The sequence below is a fragment of the Gossypium arboreum genome, chromosome 4 (genome assembly GCF_025698485.1).
Source record: "Gossypium arboreum isolate Shixiya-1 chromosome 4, ASM2569848v2, whole genome shotgun sequence".
Taxonomy (NCBI): Eukaryota; Viridiplantae; Streptophyta; class Magnoliopsida; order Malvales; family Malvaceae; genus Gossypium; species Gossypium arboreum.
The window spans coordinates 120,537,278-120,555,095 of NC_069073.1; the positions used below are offsets into that span (position 1 = coordinate 120,537,278).

The following is a 17,818-nucleotide window of genomic DNA, read 5'->3' on the forward strand; positions in this document are numbered from 1 at the left end:
ATTTTTAAAAAGGGGAAGAGATTACCTGTGGAAGGACGAGGATTTTAACCTCGACGACGACCAGGTGGCGGGCGTGAGCGTGAGGAGACCCCTAGACGGAGGCTTAGCAGCTCCGGGATCGGCCCCCGAATCCTCTTCCAGAGGATTTTTTTCTTTTTTTTTTTTGAAAACGGATGTTAAAATAATTTTGGGGGTGAAGTTTGATTTATATAGTCTATTTAAAACGGTGTCGTTTTACAACTATAGGATCCGCGCGTTGACCCGATTACCCGGGGAAGATTCGCGCATTTTTAAGAATTGGGTTAATTACCCAATTGGTCCTCTCGCAATTTTTTATACTTCTAATTTCATTTTATTTATTTTTTAATTTGGTATTAATATTTTAATTCTATTTCAATTCGACCCTCCCAATGATTTACAATCGTATTAGGGGAAACGGTGACGTTTTGGGAAAAAGGGGCAATTTGCCCAGTGAGTCCCTTTAATTTTGCGCGCGTTTTAAATAGGTCCTTAATTCAGTTTTATTCCTTTCAAAATTCGCCCTATAATTTTGTTAAACTTTAAATTTAGTCCTATATTTATTATATTATTCCATATATATATTTTATTATTCGTTTATTTCTAATTTTACTTTTATATTATATATTATAAAATTATTTTATTATAAGTATTATTTTTAATTATATATTATTATTACTTATTATATATTATTTTTCTTAAATTATTATTTTACATCTCTTATATATATTATTATATTTTCATATACTATATTTATTAATTACTTATTTATATATATATATATATATTGTTACTTCATATTATATCTATTTTTTTCTTATATGTTCATATTACATTTTATTATATAATCTTTATTATATTTCATTTTTATATTATTTTTTTATATATATATGTTATGTATATTATGTATCATAAATTAGATTGTTTTATATATATTATTTTAAAAATGTAAATTATTATTATTAAATCATATTTTAACTCACATTATATACACATTTCATTTTTTATTTATTTACTATACATATATTATTTCATTTTAAACTAATATTGTTATATTATGAAATCTCTTACATGCTTTCAAACCAAAATATTGTTATATAATTATTATTCTTTTATTCTTGTTACTATGTTATTATATTATATATTAAATACTATTGATATGAAATGTCTTGTTTTTAATTGCATGTATATTTTGTTAGCAATCAATCATTTTTTTATTAGTTCTTCTATATGTTTTGTATTGTATGTATCATGTATGTGTTAAATTTTTATTATAATTATATGCATATTGACATTACATTTATTCTATTTGTATATCATGCATTATTTGATTATGTTTGTTTTTATATCACGCATCATTTAAGTATTATCTCATATGTTTATATATCTTGTTTATCCGTTCTCGATACATGCTATATATCTTTGTTTGTATTTTTTGCTTTATATGTATTATTCTTTATATCGTAGTATTCATTTTTATCTACCTAGTACAATAATATATCATTATGATTTAATACAATTCTCCACACATCATCTTTAAAAAAACAAGGCTCCAAAATTTTCAAAAAATATAAAGGCAATGCTTGGTGTTTGAAAATTTCGAAGAAGTAGTGCCCTAACTTATTGGGTTGCAACTTTTCTCGTTAAGTTCGAATAGTCAAGTACCCTTCTAAAGTTCTTAAAGGATTTCAAATATAAGTGACTGTCTTGGAATTGTAAAGTGATATGTCCTAACTTATTGGATGTAGCATTTTGCTGTTTTGAGATAGAGATTTCTAAAAGGCTAACTTATAGTCAATACTTTGATACAAGTAAACCCAAATTTTCAAATACTTTAAAGAGGATTACATCTTAAAATTTTTAATTTCCGACATTAGAGACATTTTGATAATCAATTAGGTACCAATTTTTGGGTGTTACGAGGGTGCCAACCCTTCCTCGTACGTAACCGATTCCTGAACCCATTCTTTTGATTTTGTAGACCAAAACCAACGATTTTAAAACAAATGTTTTAAAGGTGATCCAATCACACCTAAAAAGATTGGTGGCGACTCCCGTTTTCATTTTTCTTAAAGTCAATTCCCATTTTCCAAAACTCGATTTGAAAATGGTTTCGACAGCTTGGCGACTCCACTGGGGACTAATAAGAGAGTCAAGCCGTGTGATTGATTATCTCTTGTCTTGATGTCTAAAATTTAAAAAATTTTAAGATTTAATCCTCTTTGTATTACATGTGTTTGTATTATTGCATGTGTTGCTATATTCTAATACGTATTGCATTTGCATGACCGTTGTGGTCACAACCTTAAGTGGAAGTGAAAAGCTACGCCTTCGTGAGGTTTTCACCTCCGTGCAGGATAGTGGATCACTTTCGGGATACATCCGTACCTATGGTTTATGAGATTTTCATCTCCGTGTAGCCATAGGAAATGTATTCCCGAGGCGAACTCGATTCAAATGAGCCTATAATGGGTGAGGATCAAGAATCTGCTGGTTCGGTACCTCAAACTTTAGAACCAACCTCATATAGAAAAACCATAAGAGCCCAATTTAGTTAGAGTTAAACTTTAGATATTACCCTTATAAATTATTGTTGAGATTTATTGATATCATGTGATACTGACTATTTCTCTTCTTTTGTTTGCATGACATTTTGCATTTACAAATGTATCGATTCATGGTCAGTGTCTAAATTAGAGAGTTTTGTTATGGAGAACGGACTTCTTGATAGAGTGGAGGGCAACGCCAACGTCCATAGATGGTCTGAGCAAACTCAGTTAGAAAAGGGAGATAGTATAGCTGCGGGATATATGTCGGAGCTGTTAGGATATACTCGCATCAGTGTTACGCAGAATAATCTCCAAGAGCTTAAGAAGATTTGGGATCAATGGAGCAACGAGACTAAACAGTTATTCTACAGTAATTACGGAGACTTACCTTACTTGCTCGATGTTCAAATAGATGAGCACTTGTTTCGAGCCCTTGCTTAGTTTTGGAATCCAGCGTACAGTTGCTTTACTTTCGGGGAGGTAGATTTGGCGCCTACTGTAGAGGAGTACACTGCTTTGTTACGTTGTCCCAGGTTCCAGGAAGATAGAATTTATTCTAGAGCTGTTAATGTCCCTGCCTTTTGGAAGAAATTGATGGCTATTACAGGGATGAGCGTGCAGTGGATTACTGCCAGAATTAAAGAGAAGGGCGAGTGCAAGTGCATTTCATGGGATGCTTTGAAGGATCTGATTTTGACACACCCTGATGAAGCAAAAAGGGTAGATGTTTTTGCCTTAAGTTTGTACGGATTGATGGTGTTCCCTAGGGCTTTGGGATATGTGGATGAGACAACCACGGATCTTTTCCATAGACTCAGTAAGAGGGTCACCTCTGTCCCTGCAATATTGGCAGAGACATTCAGGTCCTTAGGCGCATGTAGGAAAGCTGGCGCAGGCAGGTTTGTTGGTTGTGCACAATTGCTTCTAGCTTGGTTCTATAGTCATTTTCGGTTGATAGATAAGGTCGTTTGTCGGGTTTTCTTCGAGGATTACTTACCGCTGAAGGACATAGTCGCTTCAATTAGGAAAGTTGATGTTCTAGAAGAGAATTGGATTGCACTACTTCAAAATCTTCAGTCGAAAGATATTGAGTGGAGAGCTCCGTGGATGATTCCTGGTGAGGTTCTTTACCGTTGCGGCAGTTTCAATTGGGTCCCTTTATTGGGAATTTGGGGTGCCATTGGTTATGCTCTCTTGCTTGTGTTAAGGCAATTCGGTTTGAGGCAGTTCGTGCTAGCAACTCATGGGCTAACTCAAAGTGAGTTCGCATATAGAAGAGCCGATTACAAGAAAAGGGTCGGTGAGATCTTTAGCGCTTGGAACAAGACGTGCCGGTTAAATGAGTAGCTATTGGCCCTGCTACGACTCCAGAATATGTTGAATGGAGAGGTAGAAGGATCAATGATAACATTCCTGAGCCAAATATGGAAGGAGCTCGACCGATGGAAGAATATCTGCAAGTGATGCCTTCGGAGTTAGAAATTATGAAGCAAGAATTTGAGAGGAAAAATCTGGAGCTCGAGAAAAGGATAGCAAAGCTTGAAGAAGAAAAGATGTACTTGAGTTTAGATATTGATGTCCAGAAGATGGAGGTCGAAAAAGAAAAAAAGGAAAAGAGGAAGATTGAGGAGGATAGAGATGACTTGAAGGAACACTACAAAAAAGCACAGGTATCCTTGAGAAGAGCGAAAGTAGGAGAATCTTCAGATCAGTTGCAGAAAGAGGTCCAAGAAAGCAAGGCTAGAGCTGAGCACTGGGAGAAGAGGTTTCAGGAGATGCAATCGCAGAATTTGGCATTAGAAGAAGAGAATAAAGGGTTGAAGTCTAAAGTAACTGAGCTTGGAAGATCCCTTCGTTGGCATCGCAACCATGATTCTACGGTCGAGTTAAAGGAGCTAAAGAGTAAAGTTCAAGATTTGGAAGCAGCATTGCAGGAAGGTAAACTTCAGATCAAGCAACTCGAGGCGTAAGGAGAGTATTTAAAGAGAGAGCTTTATCAGTCTAGAGGGCAGATTAGAGAAAGAGATCATGTCATGGAAGAAGCCATAGCTCAGATTCGAGAGGTTGCTGAATATGTGCAAGACTTGGCTGTACGAGCCGACGTATTGAGTATGATGTGTGGGTCGTCGTCAGACATAGGAAAAGAGTTAGCCCTTTTATTAGATAGAGTTAAAACTTTGGGCATTAGGGCGAAAGCATACTTGTAATCCATTTATATGTAAAGATATTTTTTTTCTAAATAAAGTTTTCTAAATGAGATTGAATCGAGATTGATGCCTTTGCTGCATTCATACATTTGCATTACATCATATCATATGCATTTAAGGTTATAGAAAGACCCTAATTAGTTAAATTTTCTTTATAAAAGTAGAAAAAGAAAACTGGAAATTACACATCCTTACGGCACTCGCACTAAAACTAAGAACATGGATCAAAGGTTTGAGCAGTTGCAAAAGGATATGCAAGACCAGTTGCAAGAGCAGTTGGCTAAGATGCAGAATGAGATGAGGGAACAAATGATGGAAGCTCAGAGGAATATAATGGCCGAAATGGCTCAGTTACTTAGGGCCACTGATAAAGGAAAGGCTCCTATGGCCATCACTGAAGAGGAAAATGAGGGTCCTCCTCCAGGTTTTACACCGCCGCATGTATTATTGCAAACTGAGGCACCTCCTAGAAGGCCATCTACTACTCTGAGGCCTCAGCACGGGCCAATTGATGTTGGTGTCCATGTAAATTTCCCAATTGGTTCAGGACTTAATATGGGTGACAATCTTACTAATCCTCTTGTTCCCGATCTAGATATGGTAGAAAAGGAGGATTTGAAGGCCGAAGCTGCAAAGCAATTGGATGAACGCTGCAGATGGTTAGAAGAAAAGTTTAAGGCTTTGGAAGGCACTGGCAATAATCATGGGGTTGATGCCAAGGATTTAAGTCTAGTCCCAAACCTAGTGCTACCTCACAAATTCAAAAAGCCAGAATTTGAAAAGTACAATGGTACTACTTGCCCAGAGGCCCACATCACAATGTTTTGTAGAAGGATGACGGGGTATGTAAACAATGATCAGCTGTTGATCCATTGTTTTCAAGATAGTTTGGTAGGAGCGGCAGCCAGATGGTACAATCAGTTGAGCCGGGCTAGAATAAGTTCATGGAGGGATCTTGCACAAGCCTTCATGCAACAGTACAATCATGTAACAGATATGACCCCTGACAGGATACCCTGCAAAATATGGAGAAGAAGCCTAATGAGAATTTTAGGCAATATGCACAGAGGTGGAGAGAGGTAGCAATGTAGGTTCAACCACCACTGTTGGAAAAGGAGACCACTATGTTATTTATTAATACTCTGAAAGCCCCATTTATTACTCATATGATTGGAAGCACTACTAAAAGTTTTGCAGACATAGTTATGGCAGGAGAGATGATAGAAAATGCCATAAGAGGAGGAAGAATTGAGGGGGAAGTAGTCAAAAGATCAGCCCCAAGAAGAAAAGACAATGAGGTAAACAAAACAAGTGGTTTTAATTCAAAAGCAATCTCAGTTAGCCAGTCCAAAGTAGCCACAGTTGGGCAACAAGACTCCCAAAAGCATGAATCCAACATTAGGCATGAGAGGATGCAATTTACACCTATACCTGTGACGTATAGGGAGCTCTATCAAAATCTATATGATACGCATGCTATAGCCCCTTTCCACTTAAAACCATTACAACTTCCGTATCCTAAATGGTATGATGCAAATGCTAGATGTGAGTATCATGCTGGAATATCGGGGCACTCAATCGAGAATTGTACTGAATTCAAGAAAGCCGTAGAGAGGTTGATCAAGAATGGGGTTTTAAAATTTGAGAGTACCCCAAATACTGAGAATCCTTTGCCGAACCATGACAATCAGGGAGTAAATGCCATTGGTAAAGTCGTTGAAAAAAGGGAAAAGGAAAATGTTGATGAGATAAGGATGCCTATGAGGGTAATCTGGGAGAAGATGATGAACAGAGGTATGTTGACCTCTAAAAATACGAAAGAAAGAACGTGGGACTACGGTGAGCTCCATGAAGATTGCGAGGAATCCAAGACCTTGGTGCAAGGCTTCATAGACAACAAAGAGCTACAGGTTTATGAAGGTAGCTCTAGTGAAAAGCAAGTTTGTGTGCTGGAAAATGAACAGCAAAGAACCGGTAGACCAAGGATCATTACCTCCCTGCCAGGGAATAATGAAATGGGGACACCGGCAGCACCCAAGGTTATTATCCATACACCTACTCTTTTCCCTTACAAGGATAGCAAAAAAGTACCATGGAGTTATGACTGTAGCGTAACGGTGCCAGGACAAGGAAGCATAGCCAGCGCATCTAAGGATGTACGAGATGAAGGTTCCCACACGCGGAGTGGGAAGCGTTATGATATGGGGGACGTCAGAGTGGAACCCACAAAACCCAAGAATGTTGAAATTGAAAAAAAAAGTGAAGTATCTGTTAACGAGCCAGTGAGGGAGGAGGAAGCTAAGAAATTTCTAAAGTTCCTTAAGCATAGTGAGTACAGTGTGGTCGAGCAGTTGCGTAAGCAACCAGCACGCATATCGGTTTTAGCCTCACTACTAAGCTCTGAAGTGCATCGAGAGGCGTTGTTGAAGGTACTCAACGAGACATATGTCACTCATGATATATCTGTCAATAAGTTGGACCGGTTGATAAATAACATTAATGCTGATAATTTCATCTACTTCAATGATGATGAAATTCCACCTGGGGGCATAGGGTCAACTAAGGCTTTGCACATCACCACTCGTTGCAAAGGATACACGTTTCCAAGTGTACTCGTCGATAATGGGTCCGCCTTGAACGTCCTTCAATTATCTACATTGCACAGATTACCCATTGACAGTTCGCACATGAAGACGTGTCATAATGTGGTAAGAGCCTTTGACGGAACTGAAAGGAAAGTAATGGAGCGAATTGACATCCCTCTGGAGATTGGACTAAATACGTATGAAGTTGACTTCCTGGTAATGAATATTAAGCCCTTCTATAATTGTTTGTTGGGGAGGCCATGGATACACTCGGCAGGAGCGGTGCCTTCTTTACTGCACCAAAAATTAAAGTTAGTGACAGATGGACGCTTGATAACTATCAATGCAAAGGAGGACATCATAGCAGCCGTCACTAGCTCCTTATGTGGAGACAAATGAGGAGGCTATTGAGTGTTCTTTTCATTCCTTAGAAATTGTTAATGCTACCTTCATTTCGGAAAGAAGCAAGGTGCCGGTTCTCAGGATGTCTAGAGCAACAAGGATGGCCCTGCAAATAATGATGGGGAAAGGAGCATTGCCAGGAAAAGGACTAGGAAAACAGTTGCAAGGAGGGATTCAAGTCCCAAAATTGACGGAGAAGAAGGATCGCTTTGGTTTGGGTTTTAAGCCAGACCATAAACAAAAGAGACAGGAGATGGAAAAGCGTCAAGCAAGAAGGAAGGCGCGTTTGAACGGAGGAGAAGTAGAGTGAGAACTGATGACATTCCCACCTATATCCAAAACCTTTAAGTCAGGAGGGTTGCTAGTAGAAGAGAGTCATCAAATCAATGTTGTACATAATGAGTGGTTTGGACAAGAAAACCTTGAGGGTATTCGCCCTTACGAACCGGGGAGCTCTCTGAACAATTGGACTGCGGAGGATCTTCCTGTAGTCTTTAGAAATTTTTCAGAGTAATTCTCGAAACATGTTTATTACTCTAGGGCCTAGGAGTAGTAAGATTACATTTGCGAAAATAGGCTTATGTTCATCTATTATTATTCAAATAAAACATAACTTTTACCAATTTAAAAGAGTATTGTCTCATTTTTATCAACCAATATTCCTTTAAATCCTAACAATTCTTATTCTTTTATTCATAAGCACATAAACGATCATTCTCAAATTCATTCATTCTTTGTATATTCTTTCATACCCCTCACAGGTCTCTAGATATCAATGATATGAGCGCTAATACTGCCGCTTCTGATTTCTCTTGTGAGCAAGACATGTGTTTAGAGGAGTCTCAAGATTTTGAATATGTTCAAGATTGTGACGTATCTCTCGATCTATTAAGAATGGTAAAACAGGAGGAGAAACAAATCATGCTACATAAAAAAGAGGCAATAGAGAATATAGCCTTAGAGGAAGGGAAGGAGGTGAAAATTGGAACACTGATCGTTAATGACACAAGGCGTAGCTTGATTGAGTTACTTCAGGAATTCAAGGATATCTTTGCATGGTCTTATCAGGATATGCCCGGATTGAGTACTGACATGGTAGTACATCGTCTTCCGATAAGACAAGAATAAAGACCGGTCCAACAGAAGTTGCGAAGAATACGGCCAGACATTGTCCTGAAAATAAAAGATGAGGTCAAGAAGCAGTTTGATGCAGGATTTCTGCAGGAAGTGAAGTACTTTGAATGGGTAGCCAATATTGTACCAGTCCCTAAGAAAGACGGGAAGGTACGAATGTGCGTTGATTACAGAGATCTAAACAAAGCAAGCCTAAAGGATAATTTTCCTCTGCCACACATCGACACTTTAGTAGACAACACAGCGGGATATTCGTTGTTCTCCTTCATGGACGGCTTCTCAGGATACAATCAGATAAAGATGCATCCAGAGGATATGGATAAAACTACTTTCATAACATTGTGGGGTACCTTTTGTTATAAAGTAATGCCGTTTGGGTTGAAGAACGCAGGGGCAACATACCAACGAGCCATGGTGAACTTGTTTCACGACATGATGCATAAGGATATTGAGGTATACGTTGATGATATGATTGCCAAGTCGCAAACAAAAAAAGAACACATTGAGGTCTTGAGAAGATTGTTCTTAAGGTTGAGAAAATTTTAGTTGAAGCTCAATCCAGCAAAGTGCACTTTTAGAGCCAGATCGGGGAAGTTATTAGGCTTCGTAGTCAGTAAAAAGGAATTGAAGTTGACTCAGACAAGGTCAGAGCCATACGGGAGTTGCCTCCACCACGTACTCAAAAAGATGTTCGAGGATTCCTAGGAAGGTTGAATTACATTGCTCGGTTCATTTCACAATTGACTGAGAAATGTGATCCTATCTTTCGTCTCCTCAGAAAACACAATCAAGGTGCTTGGGATGAAGAATGCCAGAATGCTTTCGAGAAAGTCAAGCAGTATTTGTTGAATGCTCCAGTGTTATCTCTGCCTAGTCCAGATAAACCGTTAATATTATACTTGTCAGTGTTCAGCAATTCTATGGGATGTGTGCTGGGTCAGTATGACGAGTCAGGGAAAAAGGAAAAGGCAATTTATTATCTCAGTAAGAAATTCACTGACTGTGAAATGAGATATTCGCCAATCGAAAAATTGTGTTGTGCATTGATTTGGACCACACGGAGATTAAGACAGTACATGCTGTACCATACTACCTGGCTCATATAAAAATTAGATCCATTAAAATATATGATGGAATCAACGGCTCTAAATGGTAGAATGGCGAGATGGCAAATTTTGCTTTCAGAGTTCGATATAGTCTATGTAAGTTAAAAGGCTATCAAAGGAAGTGCGGTGGCAGACTTCTTGGCCAGTAGAGCTTTGAAGGATTATGAGCCATTGAATTTTGATTTTCCAAATGAGGAGCTAATGTGTATAGTAGCAACTGAAGAATCGCCATGGAAGCTAAATTTTGATGGGGCTTCTAATGCAGTCGGAAATGGAATTGGGGCAGTCTTGGTATCCTCGAATGGTGACCATTACCCGTTCACGTGCAAGTTGGATTTTGATTGTACAAATAATATGGCTGAATACGAAGCATGCATCATGGGGCTCCAAGCAGCCATAGAAAGAGGCATAAAAACCCTAGAAGTATATGGAGATTCTGCGTTGGTAATCTATCAGCTAAGAGGTGAATGGGAGACAAGAGACCCTAAATTGATCAATTATCGAATGTTAGTTTTGGGGTTACTAAGAGAGTTCGATGACATCACCTTCAACTATCTCCCACGAGATGAGAATCAGATGGCAGATGCTTTAGCAACCTTGGCTTCAATGATTAAGGCAAATAAAGAAGAAGAGATGAGACCAATTCAAATGAGTGTCTATGAATTTCCAGCTAGCTGTTGTAATCTTGAAGAGGAAGAAAATGATGACAATCCTTAGTATCAGGATATATTGCGATATGTAAGAGATCGTAAATATCCAGCACAGGCATCCGAAAATGACAAACGAACCCTGAGAAGATTAGCTTGTGACTATGTTTTGGACGGGGATGTTCTGTACAAGAGAAGGAAAGACCAAGTACTTTTGAGATGTATTGATGCTGTGGAAGCCAAGCTAATTCTAGAAGAGGTTCATGAAGGTGATGTGGTACGCATGCAAATGGGTTCACGATGGCAAGACAAATCATGAGGTTTGGCTATTACTGGGCCACTATGGAAGGAGACTGTATCAACTATGCAAAAAAATGCCATAAGTGTCAGATTTATGGAGACAAAATTCATGTACCACCCTCACATTTACATGTCATGACGTCTCCATGGCCATTTTCCATGTGGGGCATGGATGTCATCGGACCAATATCGCCGAAAGCTTCGAATGGACATCGATTTATTTTCGTAGTGATTGACTACTTTACAAAATGGGTAGAGGTTACTTCTTACGCAAATGTTACCAAGACAGCTGTAAGTCGATTTTTGAAGAAGGAAATCATTTGTCAGTATAGAATGCCTGAGAGGATCATATCCGACAATATATTGAATTTGAACAACAAAATGATAGCAGAGGTTTACGACCAGTTCAAAATCAAGCATCACAACTCCTCACCCTATCGTCCGAAGATGAATGGGGCAGTGGAGGCTGCCAATAAGAACATTAAGAAAATAGTGGGAAAGATGACTGAGACTTATAGCTACCGTTTGCACTCTTGGCTTATCGAACGTCTGTTAGAACTTCTACTAGGGCAACTCCGTTCTCGTTAGTTTACGGGATGGAAGCAGTTTTACCTATTGAAGTGGAAATACCTTCTCTCTGAATTTTAACAGAGATAAGGTTAGATGAAGCTGAATGGGTTCAATCTCGATATGACCAGCTAAACTTGATTGAGGAAAAGAGGCTGAAGGCTATCCGACATGGTCAGATGTACCAGAAGCATATGATGCGAGCTTATGATAAAAAAGTTCATCCAAGGGAATTCCATGAGGGGGACCTTGTGCTAAAGAAAATCCTGCCCATTCAGAAGGACTTTAAAGGAAAATGGATGCCAAATTGGGAGGGGCCATACGTCGTGAAGAAGGTTTTTTCTGGTGGTGCATTGATTTTGACAGAAATGAATGGAAAGAGTCTACCCAATCCGATGAACTCAGATTCAGTCAAAAAGTACTTTGTCTAAAAGCGAAAAGAATCCAAGGTGAAAACCCGCAAAGGGCGCCTTGAATTCAAAAAAAAAAAAAAATGGAGAGGCCAAGGTGAAAACTCACAAAGGGCACCTTGTGACCAAAGGGATTTTGAGTTGAAAACCCGAAAGGGCAGCTCAAATTTTGAAGGGCACACAACAACCTTGCTATACTTGACTTGAAGAGAGTGAGGCACAGTGTCCATTAGGGCATCAACAAAGTACTTTGGATCTTTTAAACACATGTCGAACTCAAGAAAGGCTTCGGGGAGCTAATGTATAGATGCTCAAGCGGCGATATTTAGAGCATCCGATTTTTATCCTTTCTGCTATCTTTAGATTTTATTTCTTCTTAAAGATATGCTATCAGACTTACTTCTTTTGTACTGTTAACAATTCGAATCCAATTATTCTCAAAGATTTACTCATCTCCCGATATTTTTTAAGTATGTTGCATTGAAATAATGATAGATGAACAAAAATATTTTCACAAACGAAGTTTTGCACATTACTTTAGAATTTTTGGATAATACAAGAAACTAAAATAGGACAATTGTTCGAGAAATTCACGTAAGTAAGGAATGAAGGAACTTGAGGGATTTCTTTTTCAAAAAGAAATGGATGATTCAATTCTTACAGACATTCTTAGTAGATCATAGCATTGGGGGAAGGCCTACAAGCTGAGTAGGAATAAAGTTTTGAGAAAGAGAAATGACTAGGGGTCATATTCACAGCACTTTGCATCATACCATGTTAAGGGCATTCGACTCATTTCAATCATAGCATACTTAGGCATAGGCACATACTCATCTTACAGGTCATGAAGATCAAAGATTTCAACATGGCGGCCTTATGCTTATGGGAAATAAATTGAAAACAGCAGATCTAGACTTCAGACATTTATGTTGAAGTAGATCCAAGATGATTTGGTATTCTTGTGTCTATAAGAAACAAATCAAGGACATAGCAGATTTGACTCTTAGACATTCTCAAAGATAGCAGATCTAACCTTCAGATGATTATACTGAAGTAGATCCAAGATGATTTGGTATTCTTGTGTTTACAAGGAACAAATCGAGGACATAGCAGATTTGACTCTCAGACGTTCTCAAATATAGCAGATCTAACCTTCAGATGATTATACTAAAGTAGATCCAAGATGATTTGGTATTCTTGTGTTTACAAGGAACAAATCAAAGACATAGCAGATTTGACTCTCAGACGTTCTCAAATATAGCAGATCTAACCTTCAGATGTTTATATTGAAGTAGATCCATGATGATTTGGTATTCTTGTATTTACAAGGAACAAATCGAGGACATAACAGATTTGACTCTCAGATGTTCTCAAACAGACTCAAGATGGTTTGGCATCCTTGTACTTACAAGGAACAAATCGAGGACATTGCAGATATAACTCTCAAATGTTCTCAAACAGACTCAAGATGGTTTAAGCACCCTTATGCTTACAAGGAACAAGTCGAGGACCTTGCAGATATGACTCTCAAATGTTTTCAGACAGACTCAAGACGATTTGACATCCTTACAAATTGAAGAAGTAGACTCAGTTTGATGGAAAATAGATTGAAGATCATGGAACTGGTCAAATTTGGGTCTTTCTATGAGTCTTTGCTCAATTCCTATTACATAGCAATGAGCAAAGAGGGGCAGGTGTAAAAGCCCAAATTTAACCGGGCTGAAAGCAGAATATGAATAAATATTTATTTAAAAATGTCCATTAAAGTCTATTTACAAATAAATAGGCCTCAAAGCCCAGTGAGCCCAAAGCTGTTACACTTGTAACCTAATCAGGCCCAAACTACCCAATGCACCCACAAACACCGTGACCCAATTAAAACTAGCTAGCCCAAATTCAAAAAGCCCAATTGGCCCACTTGTTACACCAAGGCAGAAACCCAGGGTTTCGCTTTCTCCTCGCGCCATAGCGAAGCTTCGAAGCAATTTCAACGGATCGTCTACTCGTCTCCCACGACGTTTCAGTAACCCTCCATCAACACCGTGATCAGTGCACACGTCTACACCAGCATGGTCACTGCCGGATCCCTCGCTCGATTGCCTGCAAGAAAAGGAAACAAACAGCAGATACGCGAAAAAGCAGAGTAGAAAATGGCAAGGAAATCATGAGACATCATCAAAGATACAATAGAAATCAGAGATTTCTTTCCTTATGTAACAAATCCGTAGGCTATAAAAAGCCTTTGTAACTCTTGTAACGATTACACACACACGCATACAGAAATAAAAAAAAAAGAGAATACAAGCAGTTTCAAAGAAAAGGTGATTTAACTGTGTGTTTTTTTTTTTATTTTAGAGCATATGCATGTATGTACATCATTTTAGCAAAAAATAGTAATTTTTAAAAAGGGGAAGAGATTACCTGTGGAAGGACGAGGATTTTAACCCTCAGACCACCGTGCAGGGCGGCGCGTGAACGTGTGAGGAGACCCCTGGACGGAGGCTCAACAGCTCCGGGATCGGCCCCCGAATCCTCTTCTAGAGGATTTTTTTCTTTTTTTTTTGAAAACGGATGTTAAAATGATTTTGGGGGCGAAGTTTGATTTATATAGTCTATTTAAAACGGTGTCGTTTTACAACTATAGAATCCGCGCGTTGACCCGATTACCCGGGGAGGATCCGCGTATTTTTAAGAATTGGGTTAATTACCCAATTGGTCCTCTCGTAATTTTTTATACTTCTAATTTCATTTTATTTATTTTTTAATTTGGTATTAATATTTTAATTCTATTTCAATTCAACCCTCCCAATGATTTACAATCGTATTAGGGGAAACGGTGACGTTTTGGGAAAAAGGGGCAATTTGCCCAGTGAGTCCCTTTAATTTTTACGCTGCGTTTAAATAGGTCCTTAATTCAGTTTTATTCCTTTCAAAATTCACCCCATAATTTTGTTAAACTTTAAATTTAGTCCTATATTTATTATATTATTCCATATATATATTTTATTATTCGTTTATTTCTAATTTTACTTTTATATTATATATTATAAAATTATTTTATTATAAGTATTATTTTAATTATATATTATTATTACTTATTATATATTATTTTTCTTAAATTATTATTTTACATCTCTTATATATATTATTATATTTTCATATACTATATTTATTAATTACTTATATATATATATATATATATATATATATATTGTTACTTCATATTATATCTATTTTTTTTCTTATATGTTCATATTACATTTTATTATATAATCTTTATTATATTTCATTTTTATATTATTTTTTTATATATATATGTTATGTATATTATGTATCATAAATTAGATTGTTTTATATATATTATTTTAAAAATGTAAATTATTATTATTAAATCATATTTTTAACTCACATTATATACACATTTCATTTTTTATTTATTTACTATACATATATTATTTCATTTTAAACTAATATTGTTAGATTATGAAATCTCTTACATGCTTTCAAACCAAAATATTGTTATATAATTATTATTCTTTTATTCTCGTTACTATGTTATTATATTATATATTAAATACTATTGATATGAAATGTCTTGTTTTTAATTGCATGTATATTTTGTTAGCAATCAATCATTTTTTTATTAGTTCTTCTATATGTTTTGTATTGTATGTATCATGTACGTGTTAAATTTTTATTATAATTATATGCATATTGACATTACATTTATTCTATTTGTATATCATGCATTATTTGATTATGTTTGTTTTATATCACGCATCATTTAAGTATTATCTCATATGTTTATATATCTTGTTTATCCGTTCTCGATACATGCTATATATCTTTGTTTGCATTTTTTGCTTTATATGTATTATTCTTTATATCGTAGTATTCATTTTTTATCTACCTAGTACAATAATATATCATTATGATTTAATACAATTCTCCACACATCATCTTTAAAAAGACAAGGCTCCAAAATTTTCAAAAAATATAAAGGCAATGCTTGGTGTTTGGAAAATTTGAAGAAGTAGTGCCCTAACTTATTGGGTTGCAACTTTTCTCGTTAAGTTCGAATAGTTAAGTACCCTTCTAAAGTTCTTAAAGGATTTCAAATATAAGTGACTGTCTTGGAATTGTAAAGTGATATGTCCTAACTTACTGGAGTAGCATTTTGCTGTTTTGAGATAGAGATTTCTAAAAGGCTAACTTATAGTCAATACTTTGATACAAGTAAACCCAAATTTTCAAATACTTTAAAGAGGATTACATCTTAAAATTTTTAATTTCCGACATTAGAGACGTTTTGATAATCAATTAGGTACCAATTTTTGGGCGTTACGAGGGTGCCAACCCTTCCTCGTACGTAACCGATTCCCGAACCCATTCTTTTGATTTCGTAGACCAAAACTAACGATTTTAAAACAAATGTTTTAAAGGTGATCCAATCACACCTAAAAAGATTGGTGGCGACTCCAGTTTTCATTTTTCTTAAAGTCGATTCCCATTTTCCAAAACTCGATTTGAAAATGGTTTCGACAGCAGGTTTGACCACCGGGCCAAATGTTTCTTTGAAGTCACACCCAGGCACCTGTGATGTAATACCCTGAAAATTTTTACAGTAAGATATTATCCTTGATATAGTAAAATAAGGAAATAAAGTAACAAAAAGGGAAATTTTGAGTTATGTCAATATTGAGAAGTATATTATGATATATTAATTCAAGAATGGACTAAATTGTAAATGTGAGAAAAGTTTTGTTGCACAAGAGTAAATATTCATAATTTGAGGGGTTAAAGTGTAAATATAAAAAAGTTGAAGGACCAATAGTGTAAATAATTTAAGAGTGGAATGATCTAGAAACTAAGGAAAATGGATGAATTAGGACCAAATTGAATAGATGAAGAACTATGAGGGACTAAATTATAATTTTACCAAATTAAATGATGACTCAATGATGGAATTTTAAAAGATAATAAGGGCAAAATGGTCAATTGGAAGAGAGAGAAATCTAGAAAGTAATAATGATGCTAGAGATATTTTGATATTTTATAATTATTTAATTAGATAAATATTATTTTATTAATATTTTAATAAGATATTTTATTAGTATTTTATTAATATATAAAGAAAGAAAGATGAGAAATTCTCATCCATATTTTCCCATGCACTAAAGTGAGAGAAAGAGAGGAAGAAAGAAAGTTTTGCTTTCTTTACAATTTGGTCCTTTTACCAAATATTTACCATTTTCACCCAAAAATCAAATGAATTTTCATATCTACCAAGAGACAAAAATGTTAAGGAGAGCATGGGGAGTTAGAATATCAAGTTGGATTCAAGAAATAGAAGCTGGAGGAGAGAGAAAATCAAGTTAAAGATTAGTATCAATAGAACAAGGTAAGTATATCAAGATTTCAATATGTTTTTAAGTTTGTTATTATTGACAAAGCATGGAAATAATGTTATAGTAGAGTTTTATTACATAAGGTACTATGTTTTTGATATGTTAGTGAAGATAAAATAAGAGAAAGTGATGAGAAATGGTGTAGAAAAAGAAAATAAGGGTGTTATAACATGGTAATTAATAGCTTGCACAAAAACAGTTTGGACAGCAGCAGTAGAAAAACTTTGAAAAATCACCATAAATTTTAGAAATCGAATTAGAAGATGGTAATTAAAGCTTATTGAGTATAGTTTCTCATAGAAGAAATAATGTAAGCAATGGATTTGTAAATTTTTAGATATAATGAATTTTGTGAGACAAGGTCAGAATGAATTCGGGTTCCCCTGTTCTGACTTTGAAAACTCATAAAAAATTGAATAAAAATAATTAGGGATTAAATTTATATTTATAAAATCCTGAATGAGTCTATTTTTAAGAGAAACAAA

General features: G+C 36.0%; 1 protein-coding gene across 1 annotated transcript; it reads left to right on the forward strand.

Moving 5' to 3' along the window:
• The first annotated feature begins 5,059 nt into the window (after window positions 1-5,059).
• On the forward strand, window positions 5,060-8,071 carry LOC128291616 (uncharacterized). Its single transcript, XM_053026822.1, has 5 exons — window positions 5,060-5,665; window positions 5,785-5,861; window positions 5,952-7,088; window positions 7,440-7,575; window positions 7,727-8,071. The coding sequence occupies exons 1-5, from the start codon at window positions 5,060-5,062 to the stop codon at window positions 8,069-8,071; spliced, it is 2,301 nt and encodes a 766-aa protein (XP_052882782.1).
• Window positions 8,072-17,818: the final 9,747 nt, after the last annotated feature.